The sequence below is a fragment of the Tachyglossus aculeatus genome, chromosome 14 (assembly GCF_015852505.1).
Source record: "Tachyglossus aculeatus isolate mTacAcu1 chromosome 14, mTacAcu1.pri, whole genome shotgun sequence".
NCBI lineage: Eukaryota > Metazoa > Chordata > Mammalia > Monotremata > Tachyglossidae > Tachyglossus > Tachyglossus aculeatus.
In genome coordinates this window covers 53,293,613-53,316,290 of record NC_052079.1, presented here as the reverse complement: position 1 = coordinate 53,316,290, position 22,678 = coordinate 53,293,613, and the positions used below count along the sequence as shown (strand labels likewise).

General features: G+C 50.1%; 1 protein-coding gene across 2 annotated transcripts; it reads left to right on the top strand.

The window, feature by feature from the left end:
- The first annotated feature begins 39 nt into the window (after positions 1 to 39).
- NAGA (alpha-N-acetylgalactosaminidase) lies at positions 40 to 21,597 on the top strand. 2 transcript variants are annotated; one of them, XM_038756453.1, is made up of 9 exons: positions 40 to 113; positions 4,581 to 4,733; positions 8,135 to 8,309; positions 8,421 to 8,598; positions 10,927 to 11,021; positions 12,657 to 12,818; positions 13,836 to 14,033; positions 17,921 to 18,064; positions 21,077 to 21,597. In XM_038756453.1, exons 2-9 carry the CDS (start codon positions 4,585 to 4,587, stop codon positions 21,245 to 21,247), a joined length of 1,272 nt encoding a protein of 423 aa, XP_038612381.1. In that variant the 5' UTR covers positions 40 to 113; positions 4,581 to 4,584; the 3' UTR covers positions 21,248 to 21,597. The 2 variants fall into 2 exon arrangements, with proteins under 2 accessions (XP_038612381.1, XP_038612382.1); XM_038756454.1 differs by lacking the exon at positions 40 to 113 and adding an exon at positions 4,451 to 4,480.
- The last annotated feature ends 1,081 nt before the right edge of the window (positions 21,598 to 22,678 follow it).

The window sequence follows — 22,678 nt, the reverse complement described above, 5'->3', positions numbered from 1 at the left end:
ACCGGGGGGACACGTGACCCAGGGGCGTCCACGTGAGCCCTCGGCTGGGCGGGGGGCTTAAGGGCGTCCAGCACATCCCCCCGCAGACGGGCCCGGGGTCCGGCCAGAGGCGGGTGAGTCACCCATTGTGCCCCCAAACCTTCCCCACATCGCCCCGGGCATCCACAGGCCCCTTCCCCACCCCCCCCTTTGGAAGGGCGGCGACCCTCGAGACCCCCACACATTGCCCCCTTAAAACTCAATCAATCAATCGTATTTATTGAGCGCTTACTGTGTGCAGAGCACTGGACGAAGCGCTTGGGAAGTCCAAGTTGGCAACGCATAGAGACGGTCCCTACCCAACAGCGGGCTCGCAGTCTAGAAGGGACTGTGGTTATTATGATTATTAAATCATCATAATAATAATGATGGCATTTATTAAGCGCTTACTATGTGCCAAGCACTGTTCTAAGCGCTGGGGAGGTTACAAGGGGATCAGGTTGGCCCACGGGGGGCTCCCAGTCTTCATCCCCATTTGACAGAGGAGGGAACTGAGGCCCAGAGAAGGGAAGTGACTTGCCCGAAGTCACCCAGCTGACAATTGGCGGAGCTGGGATTTGAACCCACGACCTTTGACTCCAAAGCCCGGGCTCTTTCCATTGAGCCACGCTGCTTCTCTTATAATAATAATGATGATGACCTCTATTAAGCGCTTACTATGTGCCAAGCACTATTCTAAGCGCTGGGGAGGTTACAAGGTGATCAGCTTGTCCCACGGGGGGCTCACAGTCTTCATCCCCATTTGACAGAGGAGGGAACTGAGGCCCAGAGAAGGGAAGTGACTTGCCCGAAGTCACCCAGCTGACAATTGGCGGAGCTGGGATTTGAACCCACGACCTCTGACTCCAAAGCCCGGGCTCTTTCCATTGAGCCACGCTGCTTCTCTTATAATAATAATAATGATGATGACATTTATTAAGCGCTTACTAGGTGCCAAGCGCTGTTCTAAGCGCTGGGGAGATTACAAGGGGATCAGGTTGGCCCACGGGGGGCTCACAGTCTTCATCCCCATTTGACAGATGAGGCGACTGAGGCTTAGAGAAGTGAAGTATTATTATTATATTACTATTATTCTAATAATACCCCCTTTTCCCTCTCCTCCTCCCCATCCTCTTGTACATATTTACGATTCTATTTATTTTGTCAGTGATGTGCATTTAGCCTTACTTCTATTTATTCTATTTATGATTTTATTCTAAATAATTAATATATATTTATAATTATTCTAAATAATATTTATTCTAAATAATTCTATTTATTCTATTTATTATTCCATATGTTTTGTTTTGTTTTGTCGTCTGTCTCCCCCTTCTAGACTGTGAGCCCGCTGTGGGGTAGGGACCGTCTCTAGATGTTGCCGACTTGACCTTCCCAAGCGCTTAGTACAGTGCTCTGCACACAGTAAGCGCTCAATTCTAGACTGTGAGCCCACTGTTGGGTAGGGACCGTCTCTATAGGTTGCCGACTTGGCCTTCCCAAGCGCTTAGTACAGTGCTGTGCACACAGTAAGCGCTCAATTCTAGACTGTGAGCCCACTGTTGGGTAGGGACCGTCTCTAAATGTTGCCAACTTGGACTTCCCAAGCGCTTAGTACAGTGCTCTGCACACAGTAAGCGCTCAATAAATACGATTGAATGAATAATAATACTACTTATGGTATTTGTTAAGCACTTGTTTGTACAGATTTATTACTCTATTTTACTTGTACATATTTACTATTCTATTTATTTTATTTTGTTAATACATTTTCTTTTGTTGTCTGTCTCCCCCTTCTAGACTGTGAGCCCGTTGTTGGGTAGGGACCGTCTCTAGATGTTGCCAACTTGGACTTCCCAAGCGCTTAGTACAGTGCTCTGCACACAGTAAGCCCTCAATAAATACGATTGAATGAATGAATGAATATGAGGGAACAGAGCTACAGAGAAGTTAATTATAGTATTTGTTAAGCACTATGTGCCAACCGCTGTCCTAAGTACTGGGCTAGATCCAGCGCTTAGAACAGTGCTTTGCACATAGTAAGCGCTTAACAAATACCAGCATTATTATTATTATTATTATTATAGATACAAGATACAAGGTTGTCAGGTTGTGGGGCTCACAGTCTTAATCTTCATTTTCCAGATGAGGGAACTGAGGCCCAGAGAAGTGAAGTGACTTGCCCAAAGTCACGCAACAGACAGATGGCGGATCCGGGATTAGAACCCGTGACCTTCTGACTCGTTGGCCCGGGCTCTAAGTCACACAGAAGATAAATGGCAGAGCCAGGATTTTAAATTATTATAAATTCATTTTGTATTCATTGCCGTCTCCCCTTCTAGAGAAGCAGTGTGGCGCAGTGGAAAAGAGCCCGGGCTTTGGAGTCACAGGTCATGGGTTCAAATCCCAGCTCTGCCGGCTGTGTGACTTTGGGCGAGTCACTTCACTTCTCTGGGCCTCAGTTCCCTCATCTGGAAAATGGGGATGAAGACTGTGAGCCCCCCGTGGGACAACCTGATCACCTTGTAACCTCTCCAGCACTTAGAACAGTGCTTTGCATATAGTAAGTGCTTAATAAATGCCATCATCATCATTATTATTATTAAGCCGGTTGTGGGCATGGAACGGGAGTGGTAACTGTTGTACTCTCCCAAGCACTTAATACAGTGCTCATTTAGCCCAGTGCTTAGAACAGTGCTTGGCACATAGTAAGCGCTTAACAAGTACCATAATTATTATTATTCATTCATTCAGTCGTATTTATTGAGCGCTTACTGTGTGCAGAGCCCTGTACTAAGCGCTTGGGAAGTACAATTATTATTATAGTAAGTACTCAGTAAATACCATTGATTGATGAGCAACATGGCCTAATGGATAATAATAATAATAATGGCAGTTATTAAGCGCTTACTATGTGCAAAGCACTGTTCTAAGCGCTGGGGAGGTTACAAGGTGATCAAGTTGTTCCCTAGGGGCTCACAGTCTTAATTCCCATTTTACAGATGAGGTAACTGAGGCCCAGAGAAGTGAAGTGACTTGCCCAAGGTCACACAGCAGACAGGCGGGGGAGATGGGATTTGAACCCATGACTTCTGACTCCAAAGCCCGGGCTCTTTCCACTGAGCCACGCTGCTTCTCACAGGCCTGGGATCAGAGGACCTGAATTCTAATTCTGACGGTGTCACTTGTCTGCTCTGTGACAAGTCACTAGAGAAGCAGCGTGGCTCAGTGGAAAGAGCTTGGGCTTTGGAGTCAATCAATCATCAATGAATCAATCGTATTTATTGAGCTCTTACTGAGTCAGAGGTCATGGGTTCAAATCCCAGCTCCATCAATTGTCCGCTGTGTGACTTTGGGCCAGTCACTTCACTTCTCTGGGCCTCAGGTACCTCATCTGTAAAATGGGGATGTGAGCCCCCCGTGGGACAATCTGATCACCTTGTATCTTCCCCAGCGCTTAGAACAGTGCTTTGCACATAGTAAACGCTTAATAAATGCCATTATTATTATTATCCATTAGGCCATGTTGCTTATCAATCAATGGTATTTACTGAGTACTTACTATGCAAATGCCATCATTATTATTTAGTCACTAAATTCAATTCAGTCGTATTTATTGAGCGCTTACTGTGTGCAGAGCACTGTGCTAAGCACTTGGGAAGTACAGGTTGGCAACATATAGAGACGGTCCCTACCCACCAGTGGGCTCGGGATTGAGCCCGTAACTCTGTTCAACCTGATTATCTTGTATCTACCCCAGGATTTAGTACGGGGCTGGATACGTAGTAAGCGCTTCACAAATGTCGGTAAAAATAAAGGCAGATGATTGGGCTCTCCCCCTCGTCCCCTTCTCCATCCCCCTCATCTTACCTCCTTCCCTTCCCCACAGCACCTGTATATATGGGTATATGTTTGTACAGATTTATTACTCTATGTATTTATTTATTTTACTTGTACATATCTATCCTATTTATTTTATTCTGTTAGTCTGTTTGGTTTTGTTCTCTGTCTCCCCCTTTTAGACTGTGAGCCCACTGTTGGGTAGGGACCGTCTCTAGATGTTGCCAACTTGGACTTCCCAAGCGCTTAGTACAGCGCTCTGCACACAGTAAGCGCTCAATAAATACGATTGATGATGATGATGATACATAGTAAGCGCTTTACAGATGTCAGTAAAAATAAGGCAGATGATTGGGCTCTCCCCCTCGTCCCCCTCTCCATCCCCCTCATCTTACCTCCTTCCCTTCCCCACAGCACCTGTATATATGGGTATATGTTTGTACATATTTATTACTCTATTTATTTTACTTGTACATATGTATCCTATTTATTTTATTTTGTTAGTATGTTTGGTTTTGTGCTCTGTCTCCCCCTTTTAGCCTGTGAGCCCACTGTTGGGTAGGGACCGTCTCTAGATGTTGCCAACTTGGACTTCCCAAGCACTTAGTACAGCGCTCGGCACACAGTAAGCGCTCAATAAATACGATTGATTAATTGATTGAGAGGAGGGTGGGCCCGGGGGCTTCTGCCTTGCTTAGAGGTGCTTTCTCCCTCGGCCGGGCCAGAGCCATGACTGTGCTGGTGACCCTGGTGGCCTTAGTGACCCCTGTGCTGGCCCTGGAGAATGGACTCATGAGGACACCCCCGATGGGCTGGCTGGCCTGGGAGAGGTTTCGCTGTAACATCGACTGCAAGACGGACCCCAGAAACTGCATCAGGTGAGCGGGGGGCACGCGGCTGGCTTGTCACACGCCTCTCCCCCTCCGTCAATCAATCAATCGTATTTACTGAGCGCCTACTGTGTGCAGAGCACTGGACTGAGCGCTTGGGAAGGACCAGTTGGCGACGTCTAGAGACGGTCCCTACCCAACGGCGGGCTCACAGTCTAGAAGGGGGGGACAGAGAACCAAACAAAAGATATTAACAAAATAAAATAAATAGAATAGATATGTACAAGTAAAATAAATAGAGTAATAAAGTAATAGAGTAATAAATACGTACAAACATATATACATATAATAATAATAATAATGGCGTTTATTAAGCACTTACTATGTGCAAAGCACTGTTCTAAGCGCTGCGGAGGTTACAAGGTGATCAGGTCGTCATCATCATCATCAATCGTATTTATTGAGCGCTTACTGTGTGCAGAGCACTGGACTAAGCGCTTGGGAAGTCCAAGTTGGCAACATCTAGAGACAGTCCCTACCCAACAGTGGGCTCACAGTCTAGAGGGGGGAGACAGAGAACAAAACCAAACATACTAACAAAATACAATAAATAGAATAGATATGTACAAGAAAAATAAATAAATAAATAAACAAATATGTACAAACATATATACATATATACAGGTTGTCCCACGGGGGGCTCACAATCTTAATCACCATTTTACAGATGAGGGAACTGAGGCATGGAGAAGTGAAGTGACTTGCCCAAAGTCACACAGCTGACAATTGGCGGAGCCGGGATTTGAACCCATGGCCTCTGACTCCAAAGCCCGGGCTCTTTCCACTGAGCCACGCTGCTTCCATATATACATAGATACAGGTATATACATACCTCCAACCTTCCCCCAAGATGGGATAATAATAATAATAATAATAATAATGATAGCATTTATTAAACGCTTACTACATGCAAAGCACTGTTCTAAGCACAGGGGAGGTTACAAGGTGATCAGGTTGTCCCACAGGGGGCCCACAGTCTTCATCCCCATTTGACAGGTGAGGGAACTGAGGCCCAGAGAATAATAATAATAATGATGGCATTTATTAAGTGCTTACTACGTGCAAAACGCTGTTCTAAGCGCTGGGGAGGTTACAAGGTGATCAGGTTGTCCCACGGGGGGGCTCACAGTCTTCATCCCCACTTTACAGGTGAGGTAACTGAGGCCCAGAGAAGTGAAGTGACTTGCCCAGAGTCACCCAGCTGACAATTGGTGGAGCTGGGATTTGAACCCGTGACCTCTGACTCCAAAGCCCGGGCTCTTTCCACTGAGCCACGCTGCTTCTCTAAGCAGGGGATTAAGACTGTGAGCCCCCCCGTGGGACAACCTGATCACCTTGTAACCTCCCCAGTGCTCAGAACAGTGCTTGGCACATAGTAAGCGCTTAATAAATACCATCATCATCACCACCATTATTATTATTATTCCCTTGTCCCCCACTTTGGTCCATCACCTGTGGTCCAGGTGGCTTTCCTGGGCCTTCCCGGAAACCCCCTCTTCCCGCAAACCCCCTCTTCCCGCATTCACTTGGATTAACCACCCTAGGTGGGCCCCCACCTCCCCCCCGACAGACCCCTGGCTTGAGGCGCCCTCCCTGTCACCCCCACACCGTCCCTCCAGTAGACTATAAGCTCGTGGTGGGCAGGGAATTCATTCAATCGGATGTACTGAGCGCTTACCGTGTGCAGAGCACAGTACTACGCACTTGGGAAGTCCAAGTTGGCAACTTATAAAGACGGTCCCTACCCAATGTTTTTTCACTGTTATAGTGTATGTAAGCGCTTAGTCCAGTGCTCTGCACCCAGTCAGTGCTCAATAAATACGATTGAATGAGTATTGCACTCTCCCAAGCGCTCAATACAGTGCTCTGCACACAATAAGCGCTTAGAGCGCTTATTGGAGAAGGGCTGCTTATAAGCGCTGCTTGGAGAAGCAGCGTGGCTCAGTGGAAAGAGCACGGACTTTGGAGTCAGAGGTCAATCAATCAATCGTATTTACTGAGCGCTTGCTGTGTGACCTTGGGTAAGTCACTTCACTTCTCTGGGCCTCAGTTACCTCATCTGGAAAATGGGGAATAAAACTGTGAGCCCCCCGTGGGACAACCTGATCACCTTGTAACCTCCCCAGCGCTTAGAACCGTGCTTTGCACATAGTAAGCGCTTAATAAATGCTATCATTATTATTATTATGTAAGCGCTTAGTACAGTGCTCTGCACCCAGTAAGCACTCAATAAATACGATTGAATGAATAGTGCACTCTCCCAAGCGCACAGTACAGTGCTCTGCACACAATAGGCACTTAAACAAAACAACCGACTGTCAGAAGCAGCGTGGCTCAGTGGAAAGAGCCCGGGCTTTGGAGTCAGAGGTCATGGGTTCGAATCCCGGCTCCGCCACCTATCTGTTGTGTGACCTTGGGCAGGTCACTTCACTTCTCTGGGCCTCAGTTCCCTCGTCTGTCAAATGGGGATGAAGACTGTGAGCCCCATGTGGGGCAACCTGATCACCTTGTATCCTGCCCTCAGCGCTTACAACGGTGCTTTGCACAAAGTAAGCGCTTAACAAGGCCCTACTGAGAGCTCACCTCCTCCAGGAGGCCTTCCCAGACTGAGCCCCTTCCTTCCTCTCCCCCTCGTCCCCCTCTCCATCCCCCATCTTACCTCCTTCCCTTCCCCACAGCACCTGTATATATGGATATATGTTTGTACAGATTTATTACTCTATTTATTTATTTATTTTACTTGTACATATCTATTCTATTTATTTTATTTTGTTAGTATGTTTGGTTTTGTTCTCTGTCTCCCCCCTTTTAGACTGTGAGCCCACTGTTGGGTAGGGACCGTCTCTATATGTTGCCAACTTGGACTTCCCAAGCGCTTAGTCCAGTGCTCTGCACACAGTAAGCGCTCAATAAATACGATTGATGATGATGGTGATGAACAAATGCCATTATGATGATGATGATAAGCAGAAGCAGTGTGGCTCCTTGGAAAGATCAATCAATCAATCAATCAATCAATCGTATTTATTGAGCACTTACTATGTGCAGAGCACTGTACTAAGCGCTTGGGAAGTACAAATTGGCAACATCTAGAGACGGTCCCTACCCAACAGTGGGCGCACAGTCTAAAGAGCCCGGGCTTTGGAGTCAGAGATCATGGGTTCAAATCCCGGCTCGGCCAACTGCCAGCTGTGTGACTTTGGGCAAGTCACTTCACTTCTCTGGGCCTCAGTTCCCTCGTCTGTCAAATGGCGATGAAGACTGTGAGCCCCACGTGGGGCAACCTGATCACCTTGTATCCGCCCCCAGGGCTTAGAACGGTGCTTTGCACATAGTAAGCGCTTAACCAACGCCGTCATTATTAATTATTATGATGATGACGACGGCAGCGAGCAGCTGTTCATGGAGATGGCGGACCGGCTGGTGGAGGACGGCTGGCGGGACCTGGGCTACGAGTACGTCAACATCGACGACTGCTGGATGGCCCGGCTGCGGGACCACGACGGGCGGCTGGTCCCGGACCCCGACAGGTTTCCCCGGGGGATCCCGGCGCTGGCCGACTACGTGAGCGGACCCTCCGCGGACCCCCCGGGAAGGACGGGGGGGGAGAGGCCGGGCCTGGGGGTGGGCAGGGTCCCCCATCGGGCCCCTCCGCCCCTCGCCCCCCACCTCCAGGTTCACTCCCGCGGCCTCAAGCTGGGCATCTACGAGGACCTGGGCAATTACACCTGCATGGGCTACCCGGGCACCACGCTGGCCCGGGTGGTGGAGGACGCCCGCACCTTTGCCGAGTGGGGGGTGGACATGCTCAAACTGGACGGCTGCTTCTCCACCAGCGAGGACCGGGCCCTGGGTAAGGGCCGGCCACCATTTCCACCCAGTGGCCCCTTCCCGGGACAGGCCTGGGACTCAGGTCACGGGTTCTAATCCCTCTCCGCCACTGGTCTGCCGCGTGACCTCGTTTCACTTCCCCGTGCCTCGGTTATCTCATCTGTAAAACGGGGATGGAAGCCGTGTGACCTCATTTGACCTCCCCAGGCCTCAGTTACCTCGTCTGTAAAAGGGGGATGGAAGCCGCGTGACCTCATTTCACTTCTCCATGCCTCAGTTACCTCATCTGTAAAATGGGGATGGAAGCCACGTGACCTTATTTCATTTCCCCGTGCCTCAGTTATCTCATCTGTAAAACGGGGATGGAAGCCGCGTGACCTCGTTTCACTTCTCTGTGCCTCAGTTACCTCATCTGTAAAACGGGGATGGAAGCCGCGTGACCTCGTTTGACTTCCCCGGGCCTCAGTTACCTCATCTGTAAAACAGGGATGGAAGCCGCGTGACCTCGTTTCACTTCTCCGTGCCTCAGTTACCTCATCTGTAAAATGGGGATGGAAGCCGCGTGACCTCCTTTGACTTCCCCGGGCCTCAGTTACCTCATCTGTAAAACGGGGATGGAAGCCGCGTGACCTCGTTTGACTTCCCCGGGCCTCAGTTACCTCATCTGTAAAATGGGGATGGAGACTGTGAGCCCCGCGGAGGACAGGGACTGTGTCCAACCCGATTGGCTTGTAATAATAATAATGATGATGACATTTATTAAGCGCTTACTATGCGCAAAGCACCGTTCTAAGCGCTGGCGAGGTTACAAGGTCATCAGAGAATAATAATAATGGCATTTGTTAAGTGCTTACTATGTGCAGAGCACTGTTCTAAGCCCTAGGGAGGTTACATGATGATGAGGTTGTCCCATGGGGGGCTCACAGTCTTAATCCCCATTTTACAGATGAGGTAACAGGCTCAGAGAAGTTAAGTGACCTGCCCAAGGTCACACAGCAGACATGTGGCAGAGCCGGGATTCGAACCCAGCAGCGTGGCTCAGTGGAAAGAGCCCGGGCTTTGGAGTCAGAGGTCATGGGTTCGAATCCCGGCTCTGCCGCATGTCTGCTGTGTGACCTTGGGCAAGTCACTTCACTTCTCTGAGCCTCAGTTCCCTCACCTGGAAAATGGGGATTAAGACGGTGAGCCCCATGTGGGACAACTTGATCACCTTGTATTCCCCCCAGCGCTTCGAACAGTGCTCTGCACATAGTAAGCGCTTAACAAATGCCATCATTATTATTATTCTCAGGTTGTCCCACCTGGGGCTCACAGTCTTAACCCCCATTTTACAGATGAGGTAACTGAGGCACAGAGAAGTATCCATCTCAGCGCTTAGGGCAGTGCCTGGCACATAGTAAGAGCTTGACGAATACCCCGTTACCCCTCCCCACTGGTACCTGCTGAGATGGGGGAGCGTTGTCCGTAGCCGGGCCTCCAGGCGGAGGTGTCATTCATTCATTCAATCGTATTTATTGAGCGCTTACTGTGTGCAGAGCACTGTACTAAGCGCTTGGGAAGTACAAGTCATCCTGTGGCAGGTCCCTGGGTGGGTGGAGTTGAGCCCACCGGGGTCCCCGGCACAGCCGCCCTTGCCCCCGGCCCACTGGGGGAGGCTCGCCCGCTTGGACGGCTCCTGCCATGGTCCCCGGGCCGGGCACCGCATCCTGCGGGCAGTGGGCAAGGAGCAGATTCATCAGGTTGGCTCCAGTTCCATTGGAAATCAATCAATCAATCGTATTTATTGAGCGCTTACTGTGTGCAGAGCACTGTACTAAGCGCTTGGGAAGTACAAGCTGGCAACACATAGAGACGGTCCCTACCCAACAGTGGGCTCACGGTCTAGAAGGGGGAGAGGAAAGTACCCTGGAGGCAAACCAGAAAGCATTAATAATAATAATGATGGCATTTATCGAGCGCTTACTATGTGCAAAGCGTCGTTGTAAGCGCTGGGGAGGTTACAAGGCGATCAGGTTGTCCCACGGGGGGGCTCACGGTCTTCATCCCCATTTTCCAGATGAGGTAACTGAGGCCCACCTCAGAAGTGAAGCGACTTGCCCAAAGTCACACAGCTAATTGGCGGAGCTGGGATTTGAACCCATGACCTCTGACTCCAAAGGCCGAGCTCTTTCCACTGAGCCTCGCTGTTTCTCTGTGACGCATTGCTGTCACGGAGCCGAGTGCCGGGGCCCGGCCCGGCCCCCAGTTAAGTGCTGTGAGATCGCAGCCCCTCCCAGGGGTGCCGGGCATCCGGCTCCCCAGCCCAGCAAACTGTACCCCCGTGACCGACGAGGATCCTCGTCTCCCTCAGGCTACCCCAAGATGGCCGAGGCCCTCAACGCCACAGGCCGCCCCATCGCCTTCTCCTGCAGCTGGCCGGCCTACGAGGGGGGCCTCCCCCCCCAGGTGAGGCTCTGCCGTCCCATCCTCATCCTCATCCTCATCCTGACTTCCCTCCGCCCCCCATCTCCTCACCTGAGCACTGGAGAGAGGGACAGGGAGCCTCCCTCATCCTCCCTTCGGCCTCCAGGTCCCGGGCCGGTGGGACAGAGTCACGGGATTCCCGGGAACCACACCAGAGTGGAGTCCAGGGTTGATCCTGGGCATCCCATTCCCGCCCCCACGATCCTCGGGCGTGCCGGGAAAGCACCCCATCCGACCCAAGCGCTTAGTCCAGTGCTCTGCACACAGTAAGCGCTCAATAAATACGATTGATGATGATGATGATGACTGAGCCCCTTCCTTCCTCTCCCCCTCGTCCCCCTCTCCATCCCCCCATCTTACCTCCTTCCCTTCCCCACTGCATCTGTAAATATGTTTGTTCATATTTATTACTCTATTTATTTATTTTACTTATACGTATCTATTCTATTTATTTTCTTTTGTTAGTATGTTTGGTTTTGTTCTCCACCTCCCCCCTTTTAGACTGTGAGCCCTCTGTTGGGTAGGGACTGTCTCTATATGTTGCCAACTTGTACTTCATCATCATCATCATCAATCGTATTTATTGAGCGCTTACTGTGTGCAGAGCACTGGACTAAGCGCTTGGGAAGTACAAATTGGCAACATATAGAGACAGTCCCTACCCAACAGTGGGCTCACAGTCTAAAAGGGGGAGACAAAACCAAACCTAATACAAAATAAAATAGAATAGATATGTACAAGTAAAATAAATAAATAAATAGAGTAATAAATCATCATCATCATCATCAATCGTATTTATTGAGCACTTACTGTGTGCAGAGCACTGTACTAAGCGCTTGGGAAGTACAAATTGGCAACATATAGAGACAGTCCCTACCCAACAGTGGGCTCACAGTCTAAAAGGGGGAGACAAAACCAAACATACTACAAAATTAAATAGAATAGATATGTACAAGTAAAATAATAAATAAATAAATAGAGTAATAAATCATCATCATCATCAATCGTATTTATTGAGCGCTTACTGTGTGCAGAGCACTGTACTAAGCGCTTGGGAAGTACAAGTTGGCAGCATATAGAGACAGTCCCTACCCAACAGTGGGCTCACAGTCTAAAAGGGGGAGACAAAACCAAACCTACTACAAAATAAAATAGAATAGATATGTACAAGTAAAATAAATAAATAAATAGAGTAATAAATCATCATCATCATCAATCGTATTTATTGAGCACTTACTGTCTGCAGAGCACTGTACTAAGCGCTTGGGAAGTACAAATTGGCAACATAATTAATTGCTATTAATTTAGTGATCTTTATAAAGGCAATAAAACTTTTATGAAAAGGCACAGAGAAGAGCATTATTCTGTTCAACCCATGTACAAACATCTATCCATATATACAGGTGCTGTGGGGAAGGGAAGGAGGTAAGATGGGGGGATGGAGAGGGGGGAGAGGAAGGAAGGGGCTCAGTCTGGGAAGGCCTTCTGGAGGAGGTGAGCTCTCAGTAGGGCCTTGAAGGGAGGGAGGCGCTTAGTCCAGTGCTCTGCACACAGTAAGCGCTCAATAAATACGATTGATGATGACGATGACCCCCTTTCCCGCCCGCGGCCCGGCAGGTGAACTACACGCTCCTGGGGACCATCTGCAACCTGTGGCGTAACTACGATGACATCCAGGACTCCTGGCAGAGCGTCCTGTCCATCGTGGACTGGTTCTCGGACAACCAGGATGAGCTGCAGCCCATGGCCGGGCCCGGGCAGTGGAACGACCCGGACATGGTAACGGTCTGGGAGGTGGGAGTGCGGCCCGCCGGGTCGCGGCTCGGGTGGTCGGCGCCCTCATTCATTCATTCATTCAATCGTATTTGAGCGCTTACTGTGTGCAGAGCACTGGACTAAGCGCTTGGGAAGTACAAGCTGACGGTCCCTACCCAACAGCGGGCCCACGGTCTAGAAGGGGGAGACAGACGACAAAACAAAACACGGAGACAGGTGTCGGAATCGTCGGAACAAATAGAATTAAAGCTAGATGCGCAGCATTAACAAAACAAATAGTATGTACGAGTAAATAGAGTAACAAATCTGTACAAATATATACAAGTGCCGGGGAGAGGGGATGGAGAGGAGAGGAAAAAGGGGGCTCAGGGTGGGAAGGCCTCTTGGAGGAGGTGAGATAATAATAATAATAATGGCATTTATTAAGCGCTTACTATGTGCAAAGCACTGTTCTAAGCGCTGGGGAGGTTACAAGGTATTCAGGTTGTCCCCCGGGCTCACAGTCTTCATCCCCATTTTCCAGATGAGGGAACTGAGGCCCAGAGAAGTGAAGTGACTTGCTCAAGGTCACACAGCTGACAACTGGCAGAGTCGGGATTTGAACCCATGACCTCTGACTCCAAAGCCCGGGCTCTTTCCACTGAGCCACGCTGCTTCTGGGCTTTGAGGAGAGGAAGAGAGCAAGCTGGGCGGATGTGAGGAGGGAGGGCATGCCGGCCCAGGGGAAGGACGTGGGCCGGGGGTCATTCATTCATTCATTCAATCGTCTCTATTGAGCGCTTACTGTGTGCAGAGCACTGGACTAAGCGCTTGGGAAGTCCAAGTTGGCAACATCTAGAGACGGTCCCTACCCAACAGTGGGCTCACGGTCTAGAAGGGGGAGACAGACGACAAAACAAAACATATTAACAACGGCGGGACGGGCGAGGACGAGGTACAGTGAGGAGGTTAGCGGCGGCAGAGGAGCGGAGGGCGCGGGCTGCCTCCCCGGAGCCGACCCGAGGCCTGGTCTACCCGCAGCTGCTCGTCGGGAACTTCGGGCTGAGCTTCGAGGAGGCCCGGGCCCAGATGGCACTGTGGGTGGTACTGGCCGCGCCACTCTTCATGTCCACGGATCTGCGCACCATCTCCCGGCGCGACCGGGAGATCCTGCAGAACCCGCTCCTCATCAAGATCAGCCAGGACCCTCTGGGCGTCCAGGGACGCAGGGTCCGCCAGGTACGAGGGCGGGCGGGGACTCGTCCCGGGCACCGCCGGAGCCTGGCTGCCCTTTGACCTCCCCCCAACCCCTGCTCACGTCCCCCAGGGGTTGCCCGGAGCCCGGACGGGCGGCCCAGCCAGGGAGCAGGCCCAAATCCGGTGCCCGCCAGGGCACAGAGCGGGGACACATCTCCCTTTTGGCTTGTGAGCTCCAAAATATAGCAACAGTAATGATGCTATTTATTAAGCACTTACTATATGCCAAGCACTGTTCCAAGAGCTGGGGTAGATACTATCTAATCAGGTGGACAAAGTCCCTGTCCCATATGTGAGCTCCAAAAAATAGTAACAGTAATGATGGTATTTGTTAAGCACTTACTATATGCCAAGCACTGTTCCAAGAGCTGGGGTAGATACTACCTAATCAGGTTGGACAGAGTCCCTGTCCCATATGTGAGCTCCAAAAAATAGTAACAGTAATGATGGTATTCGTTAAGCACTTACTATATGTGAGCTCCAACAAATAGTAACAGTAATGATGGTATTTGTTAAGCACTTACTATATGCCAAGCACTGTTCCAAGAGCTGGGGTAGATACTATCTAATCAGGTGGACAGAGTCCCTGTCCCATATGTGAGCTCCAAAAAATAGTAACAGTAATGATGGTATTCGTTAAGCACTTACTATATGTGAGCTCCAACAAATAGTAACAGTAATGATGGTATTTGTTAAGCACTTACTATATGACAAGCACTGTTCCAAGAGCTGGGGTAGATACTACCTAATCAGGTTGGACAGAGTCCCTGTCCCATAGGTTAGCTCCAAAAAATAACGACAGTAATGATGGTATTTGTTAAGCACTTACTATATGCCAAGCACTGAGGTAGCTACTATCTAATCATGTTGGACAGAGTCCCTGTCCCATATGTGAGCTCCAAAAAATAACAACAGTAATGATGCTATTTGTTAAGCACTTACTATATGCCAAGCACTGTTCCAAGAGCTGGGGTAGATACTATCTAATCAGGTGGACAGAGTCCCTGTCCCATATGTGAGCTCCAAAACATAGTAACAGTAATGATGGTATTTGTTAAGCACTTACTGTATGCCAAGCACTGTTCCAAGAGCTGGGGTAGATACTACCTAATCAGGTTGGACAGAGTCCCTGTCCCATAGGTGAGCTCCAAAACATAGTAACAGTAATGATGGTATTTGTTAAGCACTTCCTATATGCCAAGCACTGGGGTAGCTACTATCTAATCATGTTGGACAGAGTCCCTGTCCCATATGTGAGCTCCAAAAAATAATAACAGTAATGATGGTATTTGTTAAGCACTTATTATATGCCAAGCACTGTTCCAAGAGCTGGGGTAGATACCGTCTTATCAGGTTGGACAGAGTCCCTGTCCCACATGTGAGCTCCAAAAAATAATAATCAATCAATCGTATTTATTGAGCACTTACTGTGTGCAGAGCACTGTACTAAGCGCTTGGGAAGTACAAGTTGGCAACATATAGAGACAGTCCCTACCCAGCAGTGGGCTCACAGTTTAGAAGGGGGAGACAGAGAACAAAACCAAACATATAAACAAAATAAAATAAATACAATAGATAAGTACAAGTAAAATAAATAGAGTGATGAATATGTACAAACATATATACATATATACAGGTGCTGTGGGGAAGGGAAGGAGGTAAGACGGTAAGACGCTTTAACCCTTCCGCTCCTGCAGCCTTGGCCCTGGGATCCCCCCGATAGATGGGGAGTTTCACCCCAACTTCAGTCTCCTAGCGTGGCACGGTGGAAAGAGCCCAGGCTTTGGAGTTAGAGGTCATGGGTTCGAATCCTGCCCCCGCCACAGGTCTGCTGTGGGACCTTGGGCAAGTCACTTCACTTCTCTGAGCCTTAGTTCCCTTATCTTGTCATCCTTTCTGCCGTCTCTCGCCTCATGTTGCTTCAGATCTGCTGCACGGGAAGGAGGGTGGCACTGAAAATCTGCCCTCTCTTTATGATGTAGCAACAGTAATGATGGTATTTGTTAAGCACTTACTATATGCCAAGCACTGTTCCAAGAGCTGGGGTAGATACTATCTAATCAGGTTGGACAGAGTCCCTGTCCCATAGGTGAGCTCATCGTGGGCAGGAATATGTCTGCTGGTTGTTATATTGTCCTTTCCCAAGCGTTTAGTCCAGTGCTTTGCACACAAGCGCTCAATAAATGATTGAATGAATGAATACGGAGCTCAGTCTCAATTTTACATTTACATAATAATAATAATAATAATGGCATTAAGTGCTTACTATGTGCAAAGCACTGTTCTAAGCGCAAGGTGATCAGGTTGTCCCACGGGGGGCTCACAGTCTTCATCCCCATTTAACAGATAAGGGAACTGAGGCCCAGAGAATAATAATAATAATAATGGCATTTGTTAAGCGCTTACTACGTGCAGAGCACTGTTCTAAGCGCTAAGCTGTTCTAAGGCGATCAGGTTGTCCCACGTTGGGCTCACAGTCTTAATCCCCATTTTACAGATGAGGGAACTGAGGCTCAGAGAAGTTAAGTGATTTGCCCAAGGTCACACAGCAGACATTTAAGACTGTGCGTCCCATGTGGGACAGGGACAGTGTCCGATCCAATTGTCTTGTATCCACCCCAGCGCTTAGAACAGTGCTTGGCCCATGGTAAGTAATAATAATAATAATGGCATTTGTTAAGCGCTATGTGCAAAGCACTGTTCTAAGCGCTGGGGGGATACAAGGTGATCAGGTTGTCCCATGGGGGGCTCACAGTCTTAATCCCCATTTTACAGATGAGGGAACTGAGGCTCAGAGAAGTTAAAAGTGACATGCCCAAGGTCACACAGCAGACGTTTATGACTGTGCGTCCCATGTGGGACAGGGACAGTGTCCGATCCGATTGTCTTGCATCCACCCCAACAGACGTGCGGCGGAGCCGGCATTCGAACCCATGACCTTTGACTCCAAAGCCCATGCTCTTTCCACTGAGCCAGGCTGCTTCAATCAATCGTATTTATTGAGCGCTTACTGTGTGCAGAGCACTGGACTAAGCGCTTGGGAAGTCCAAGTTGGCAACATCTAGAGACGGTCCCTACCCAACAGCGGGCTCACAGTCTAGAAGCATTTCATTCATTCATTCAATCATATTTATTGAGCACTTACTGTGTGCAGAGCACTGTACTAAGCGCTTGGGAAGCACAAGTTGGCAACATATAGAGACGGTCCTGACCCAACAATGGGCTCACAGTCTAGAAGCATTTCATTCATTCATTCAATCATATTGAGCACTTACTGTGTGCAGAGCACTGTACTAAGCGCTTGGGAAGCACAAGTTGGCAACATATAGAGATGGCCCCGACCCGACAACGGGCTCACAGTCTAGAAGCATTTCATTCATTCAGTCGTATTTATTGAGCGCTTACTGTGTGCAGAGCAATGGACTAAGCGCTTGGGAAGCACAAGTTGGCAACACATAGAGACGGTCCCTACCCAACAGCGGGCTCACAAGTCTAGAAGGGGGAGACAGACAACGAAACAAAACATATAGACAGGTGTCAAAATCGTCAGGACAAATAGAAATATAGCTATGTGCACATCCTGAACAAAATAAACAGAATAGTTTGGGAAGTACAAGTTGGCAACGTATAGAGACAGTCCCTACCCAACAGCGGGCTCACAGTGCTTCACAAATACCACAGTTATTCTTATTAGACCAATTTTGTGAGCCCACTGTTGGGTAGGGACTGTCTCTATACGTTGCCAACTTGGACTTCCCAAGTGCTTAGTCCGGTGCTCTGCACACAGTAAGCGCTCAATAAATACGATTGATGATGATGAAGTAGCCGGCCAAGGTGGTGGTAATCGAAACCTTGCCCCCCTCCCCTAGGAGCGGTCCCACATCGAAGTGTTTCTGCGGCCCCTGGCCCGCTCGGCCTCGGCCCTGCTCTTCTTCAGCCGCCGCACCGACATGCCCTTCCACTACAGGACGTCCCTCGCCAGCCTCAACTTCACCTCCACCCTCCTGTACGAGGTAAGAGGAGAGCGCCGGGACCCTTCCTCCCCCTCCTCTTCCAGGATCCATCCCAGGGAGCCCGGACCCCTCCTCCTCCAATCAATCAATCAATCAGTCGTATTTATTGAGCGCTTACTGTGTGCAGAGCGCTTGGGCAGTCCAAGTTGGCAACATCTAGAGACGGTCCTTACCCGACAGCGGGCTCACAGTCTAGAAGGGGGAGACAGGGGACAAAACCAAACATATTAACAAAATAAAATAAGTAGAATAGATATGTACAAGTAAAATAGAGTAATAAATCTGTACAAACATATATACAGGTGCTGTGGGGAAGGGAAGGAGGCAAGGCGGGGGGGATGGAGAGGGGAAGGAGGGGGATGGATGCTCCAGCATCCATCCCAGGGAGCTTCCCCGCTGCAGGGGGTTGTTTCTCTACATACCCAATCACGGGCATCAGCTTCGACTTCGACTCGCCCATCCCGCCATCGACCCCCGGCCCGCGTCCTTCCCCTGGCCCGGAATGCCCTCCCTCCGCACATCCGCCAAGCTAGCTCTCTTCCTCCCTTCAAAGCCCTACTGAGAGCTCACCTCCTCCAGGAGGCCTTCCCACACTGAGCCCCCTTTTTCCTCTCCTCCTCCCCATCCTCTCCAGCCCTACCTCCTTCCCCTCCCCATAGCACCTGTATATACGTTTGTACAGATTTATTACTCTATTTTACTTGGACATATTTACTATTCTGTTTATTTTGTTCAGGATGTGCATATAGCTATAATTCTATTTGTCCTGACGATTTTGACACCTGTCTACATGCTTTGTTTCGTTGTCTGTCTCCCCCTTCTAGACTGTGAGCCCGCTGTTGGGTAGGGACCGTCTCTAGATGTTGCCAACTTGTGCTTCCCAAGTGCTTAGTCCAGTGCTCTGCTCACAGTAAGCGCTCAATAAATACAATTGAATGAATGAATGAAATGCTTCTAGACTGTGAGCTCGTTGTTGGGTCGGGACCGTCTCTATATGTTGCCAACTTGTGCTTCCTAAGCGCTTAGTCCAGTGCTCTGCACACAGTAAGCACTCAATATGATTGAGTGAATGAATGAAATGCTTCTAGACTGTGAGCCTGTTGTTGGGTAGGGACTGTCTCTAGATGTTGCCAACTTGGACTTCCCAAGCACTTAGTCCAGTGCTCTGCACACAGTAAGCGCTCAATAAATACGATTGAATGAATGAATGAAACGCTTCTAGACTGTGAGCCCGTTGTTGGGTCGGGACCGTCTCCATATGTTGCCAACGTGTGCTTCCCAAGCGCTTAGCCCAGTGTTCTGCACACAGTAAGCGCTCAATAAATACGATTGAATGAATGAGTGAATGACTCAGGGGAGATACCTACAGCCCTCAGGACCACCATCCGGGCCCGCTCTGGGCCCAAGTCCTTGCTAACTTGAGGCCTTGACCACACTCCAGCAGGCCTGTCATGCTACCGGGGGACAGGGACATCCCTCCCTCACAGAGCTCTTGTGCCACACTTGGGAAAGAGATAATAATGATAATGATGGCATTTGTTAAGCGCTCACTATGTGCAAAGCACTGTTCTAAGCGCTGGGGAGGTTACAAGGTGATCAGGTTGTCCCACGGGGGGCTCACAGTTTTAATCCCCATTTTCTAGATGAGGTCACTGAGGCTCAGAGAAGTGAAGTGACTTGCCCGGAGTCACACAGCTGACAGTTGGCGGGGTCGGGATTTGAACCCATGACCTCTGACTCCAAAGCCCGGGCTCTTTCCACTGAGCCACGCGGCTTCTCCCTAGTGCTTAACACAGGGTAAGCACTCAATAAATGGGGAAGCAGCATGGCAGAGGAGATAAAACGTGGGCACAAGACTCAGAAGGTCAGGGGCTCGAACCCCAGCTCTGCCGCTTGTCTGTTGCGTGACCTTGGCCAAGTCACTTCACTTCTCTGGGCCTCAGTTCCCTCATCTGCGAAATGGGGACTAAGACCGTGAGCCCCATGTGGGGCTGTCTCCAACCTGATTAACTTGGATGGACCCCAGCGCTTAGAACAGTGTTGGCACATAGTAAGCGCTTAACAAGTACCACGATTATCATTATTAATGAATATGATTGAATGAACGAGTGGCAAAAGGGAGGAGGGATGCGCGTCCCATCTTCATTCATTCATTCAGTCGTATTTATTGAGCGCTGACTGTGTGGACTAAGCGCTTGGGAAGTACAGGTTGGCAACATCTAGAGACGGTCCCTAATAATAATAATGTTGGCATTTGCAAAGCACTGTTCTAAGCGCTTAGGGGGAATACAAATCACCTCCTCCAGGAGGCCTTCCCAGACTGAGCCCCTTCCTTCCTCTCCCCCTCGTCCCGCTCTCCATCCCCCCATCTTACCTCCTTCCCTTCCCCACAGCACCTGTATATATGTATATATGTTTGTACATATTTATTACTCTATTTATTTATCTATTTTATTTGTACATATCTATTCTATTTATTTTATTTTGTTAGTATGTTTGGTTTTGTTCTCTGTCTCCCCCTTTTAGACTGTGAGCCCACTGTTGGGTAGGGACTGTCTCTAGATGTTGCCAATTTGTACTTCCCAAGCGCTTAGTACAGTGCTCTGCACATAGTAAGCGCTCAATAAATACGATTGATGATGATGATGATGATAAGGTTGTCCCACGTGGGGCTCACAGACTTAATCCCCATTTTCCAGATGAGGTAACTGAGGCTCAGAGAAGTGAAGCGACTTGCCCAAGGTCACACAGCAGACATGTGGCGGAGCCGGGATTGGAACCCATGACCTCTGACTCCAAAGCCCGGGCTCTTTCCACTGAGCCACGCTGCTTCTCAGCAGTTCCCTACCCAACAGTGGGCTCACCGTCTAGAAGGGGGAATCTTCCCCATTTTTCTAGGTTGAGGTCAGTGTCCCTCAGGGGGCTAGTTATGAGCTCCAGGGGCCCCGGGCGGGAGGGGTAGCCCCCGCCTCTGACCCTCGGCCTCCATCTGTTTTGTTTTCCGTCTTCCAGGCGCAAGATGTGTACACGGGAGAGATCATCAGTGGCTTAGAGGCGGACACCACCTTCACCGTGGTCATCAACCCCTCGGGGGTGGTGATGTGGTACCTCTATCCCATTCAGGAGCTGGACTTGCCCTTTGGGCTGTTTGGCCAGCAGCCCCGGGCCCGGGGCTTCCTCTAGGACCTCTTCCCCCCGGGCCCAACCCCGTCCCCACGTCCGTCCTTCCTCCAGATGCTGGGGGCAGGCGGGGGCCGGGCCTCCCTCCCCACCCGCCGGGCCGGACGCAGACGGGGATCCCCTCGGCCGGGTGTGGGGCAGCCCCTCGCTCCCGGCCCGGATCCTCCCCACCCGCTCGGCTTCTCCAGCAAGCGGCGGACTCACGTCTGGGACTGCTGGGAAGAGGCTCCCACGCCGCGACGGTCGGGGTGGATCTTCCAGCCGTCGGCGGGCCGGAGTCTGGGCCGGGTGTCCTCGGTGGGTGGGCGAGCGGGCTGGGCCCCTGCCAGCCCTGGACATTTAATAAAGTCATTTTTGGTGAAGCGGAGGGAGCTGTGTGTGATGGTGGGAGTGGGGGAGCAGCCTGACCCAAGGGGTTGCGGGGAGGAGAGGGGGCCTCGGACCTGGGCTGACTGCAGCATCAAGTGGGGCCTCCAGCCAAAGCCACTGTTTCTGCCACAAAAAGTGGTAGGATGTGGGCCCTGGGGCCCCCACCGCCTCCGTAACTGCAGAATAATAATAATAATAATGATGGCATTTATTAAGCGCTTACTACGTGCAAAGCACTGTTCTAAGCGCTGGGGAGGTTACAAGGTGATCAGGTTGTCCCACCAGGGGGCTCACAGTCTTAATCCCCATTTGACAGATGAGGTAACTGAGGCCCAGAGAAGTGATGTGCCCAAAGTCACACAGCTGACAACTGGCGGAGCTGGGATTGAACCCATGACCTCCGACTCCAAAGCCCGGGCTCTTTCCACTGAGCCACGCTGCTTCTCCAAGCGCTTACTATGTGCAAAGCACTGTTCTAAGCACGGGGGAGGTTACAAGGTGATCAGGTTGTCCCACCAGGGGGCTCACAGTCTTAATCCCCATTGTATGGATGAGGTAACTGAGGCCCAGAGAAGTGAAGTGACTTGCCCAAAGTCACCCAGCTGACAATTGGTGGAGCAGGGATTTGAACCCACGACGTCTGACTCCAAAGCCCAGGCTCTTTCCACTGAGACACGCTGCTTCTCAGAAGCTGTCAGAGGTCATGGGTTCAAATCCCTCCTCCGCCAATTGTCAGCTGTGTGACTCTGGGCAAGTCACTTCACTTCTCTGGGCCTCAGTTCCCTCATCTGTAAAATGGGGACTAAGACTTTGAGCCCCACGTGGAACAACCTGATCACCTTATATCCTCCCCAGCGCTTAGAACAGTGCTTTGCACATAGTAAGCGCTCAACAAATTTTGTTACTTGCCGAGAGAAGCCGAGAAGGATCAGGAGCCGATCGCTGTGCAGGATGGGAGGAGGTGGGAACATCTGTTATCTCTCAGGCCTAGGGGAGGGATGAGTGGGTAAAAGTAGAGAAAAGGGCCATTGGTGCCCCTGGGTGCAGTGGTAATAATAATTTTGT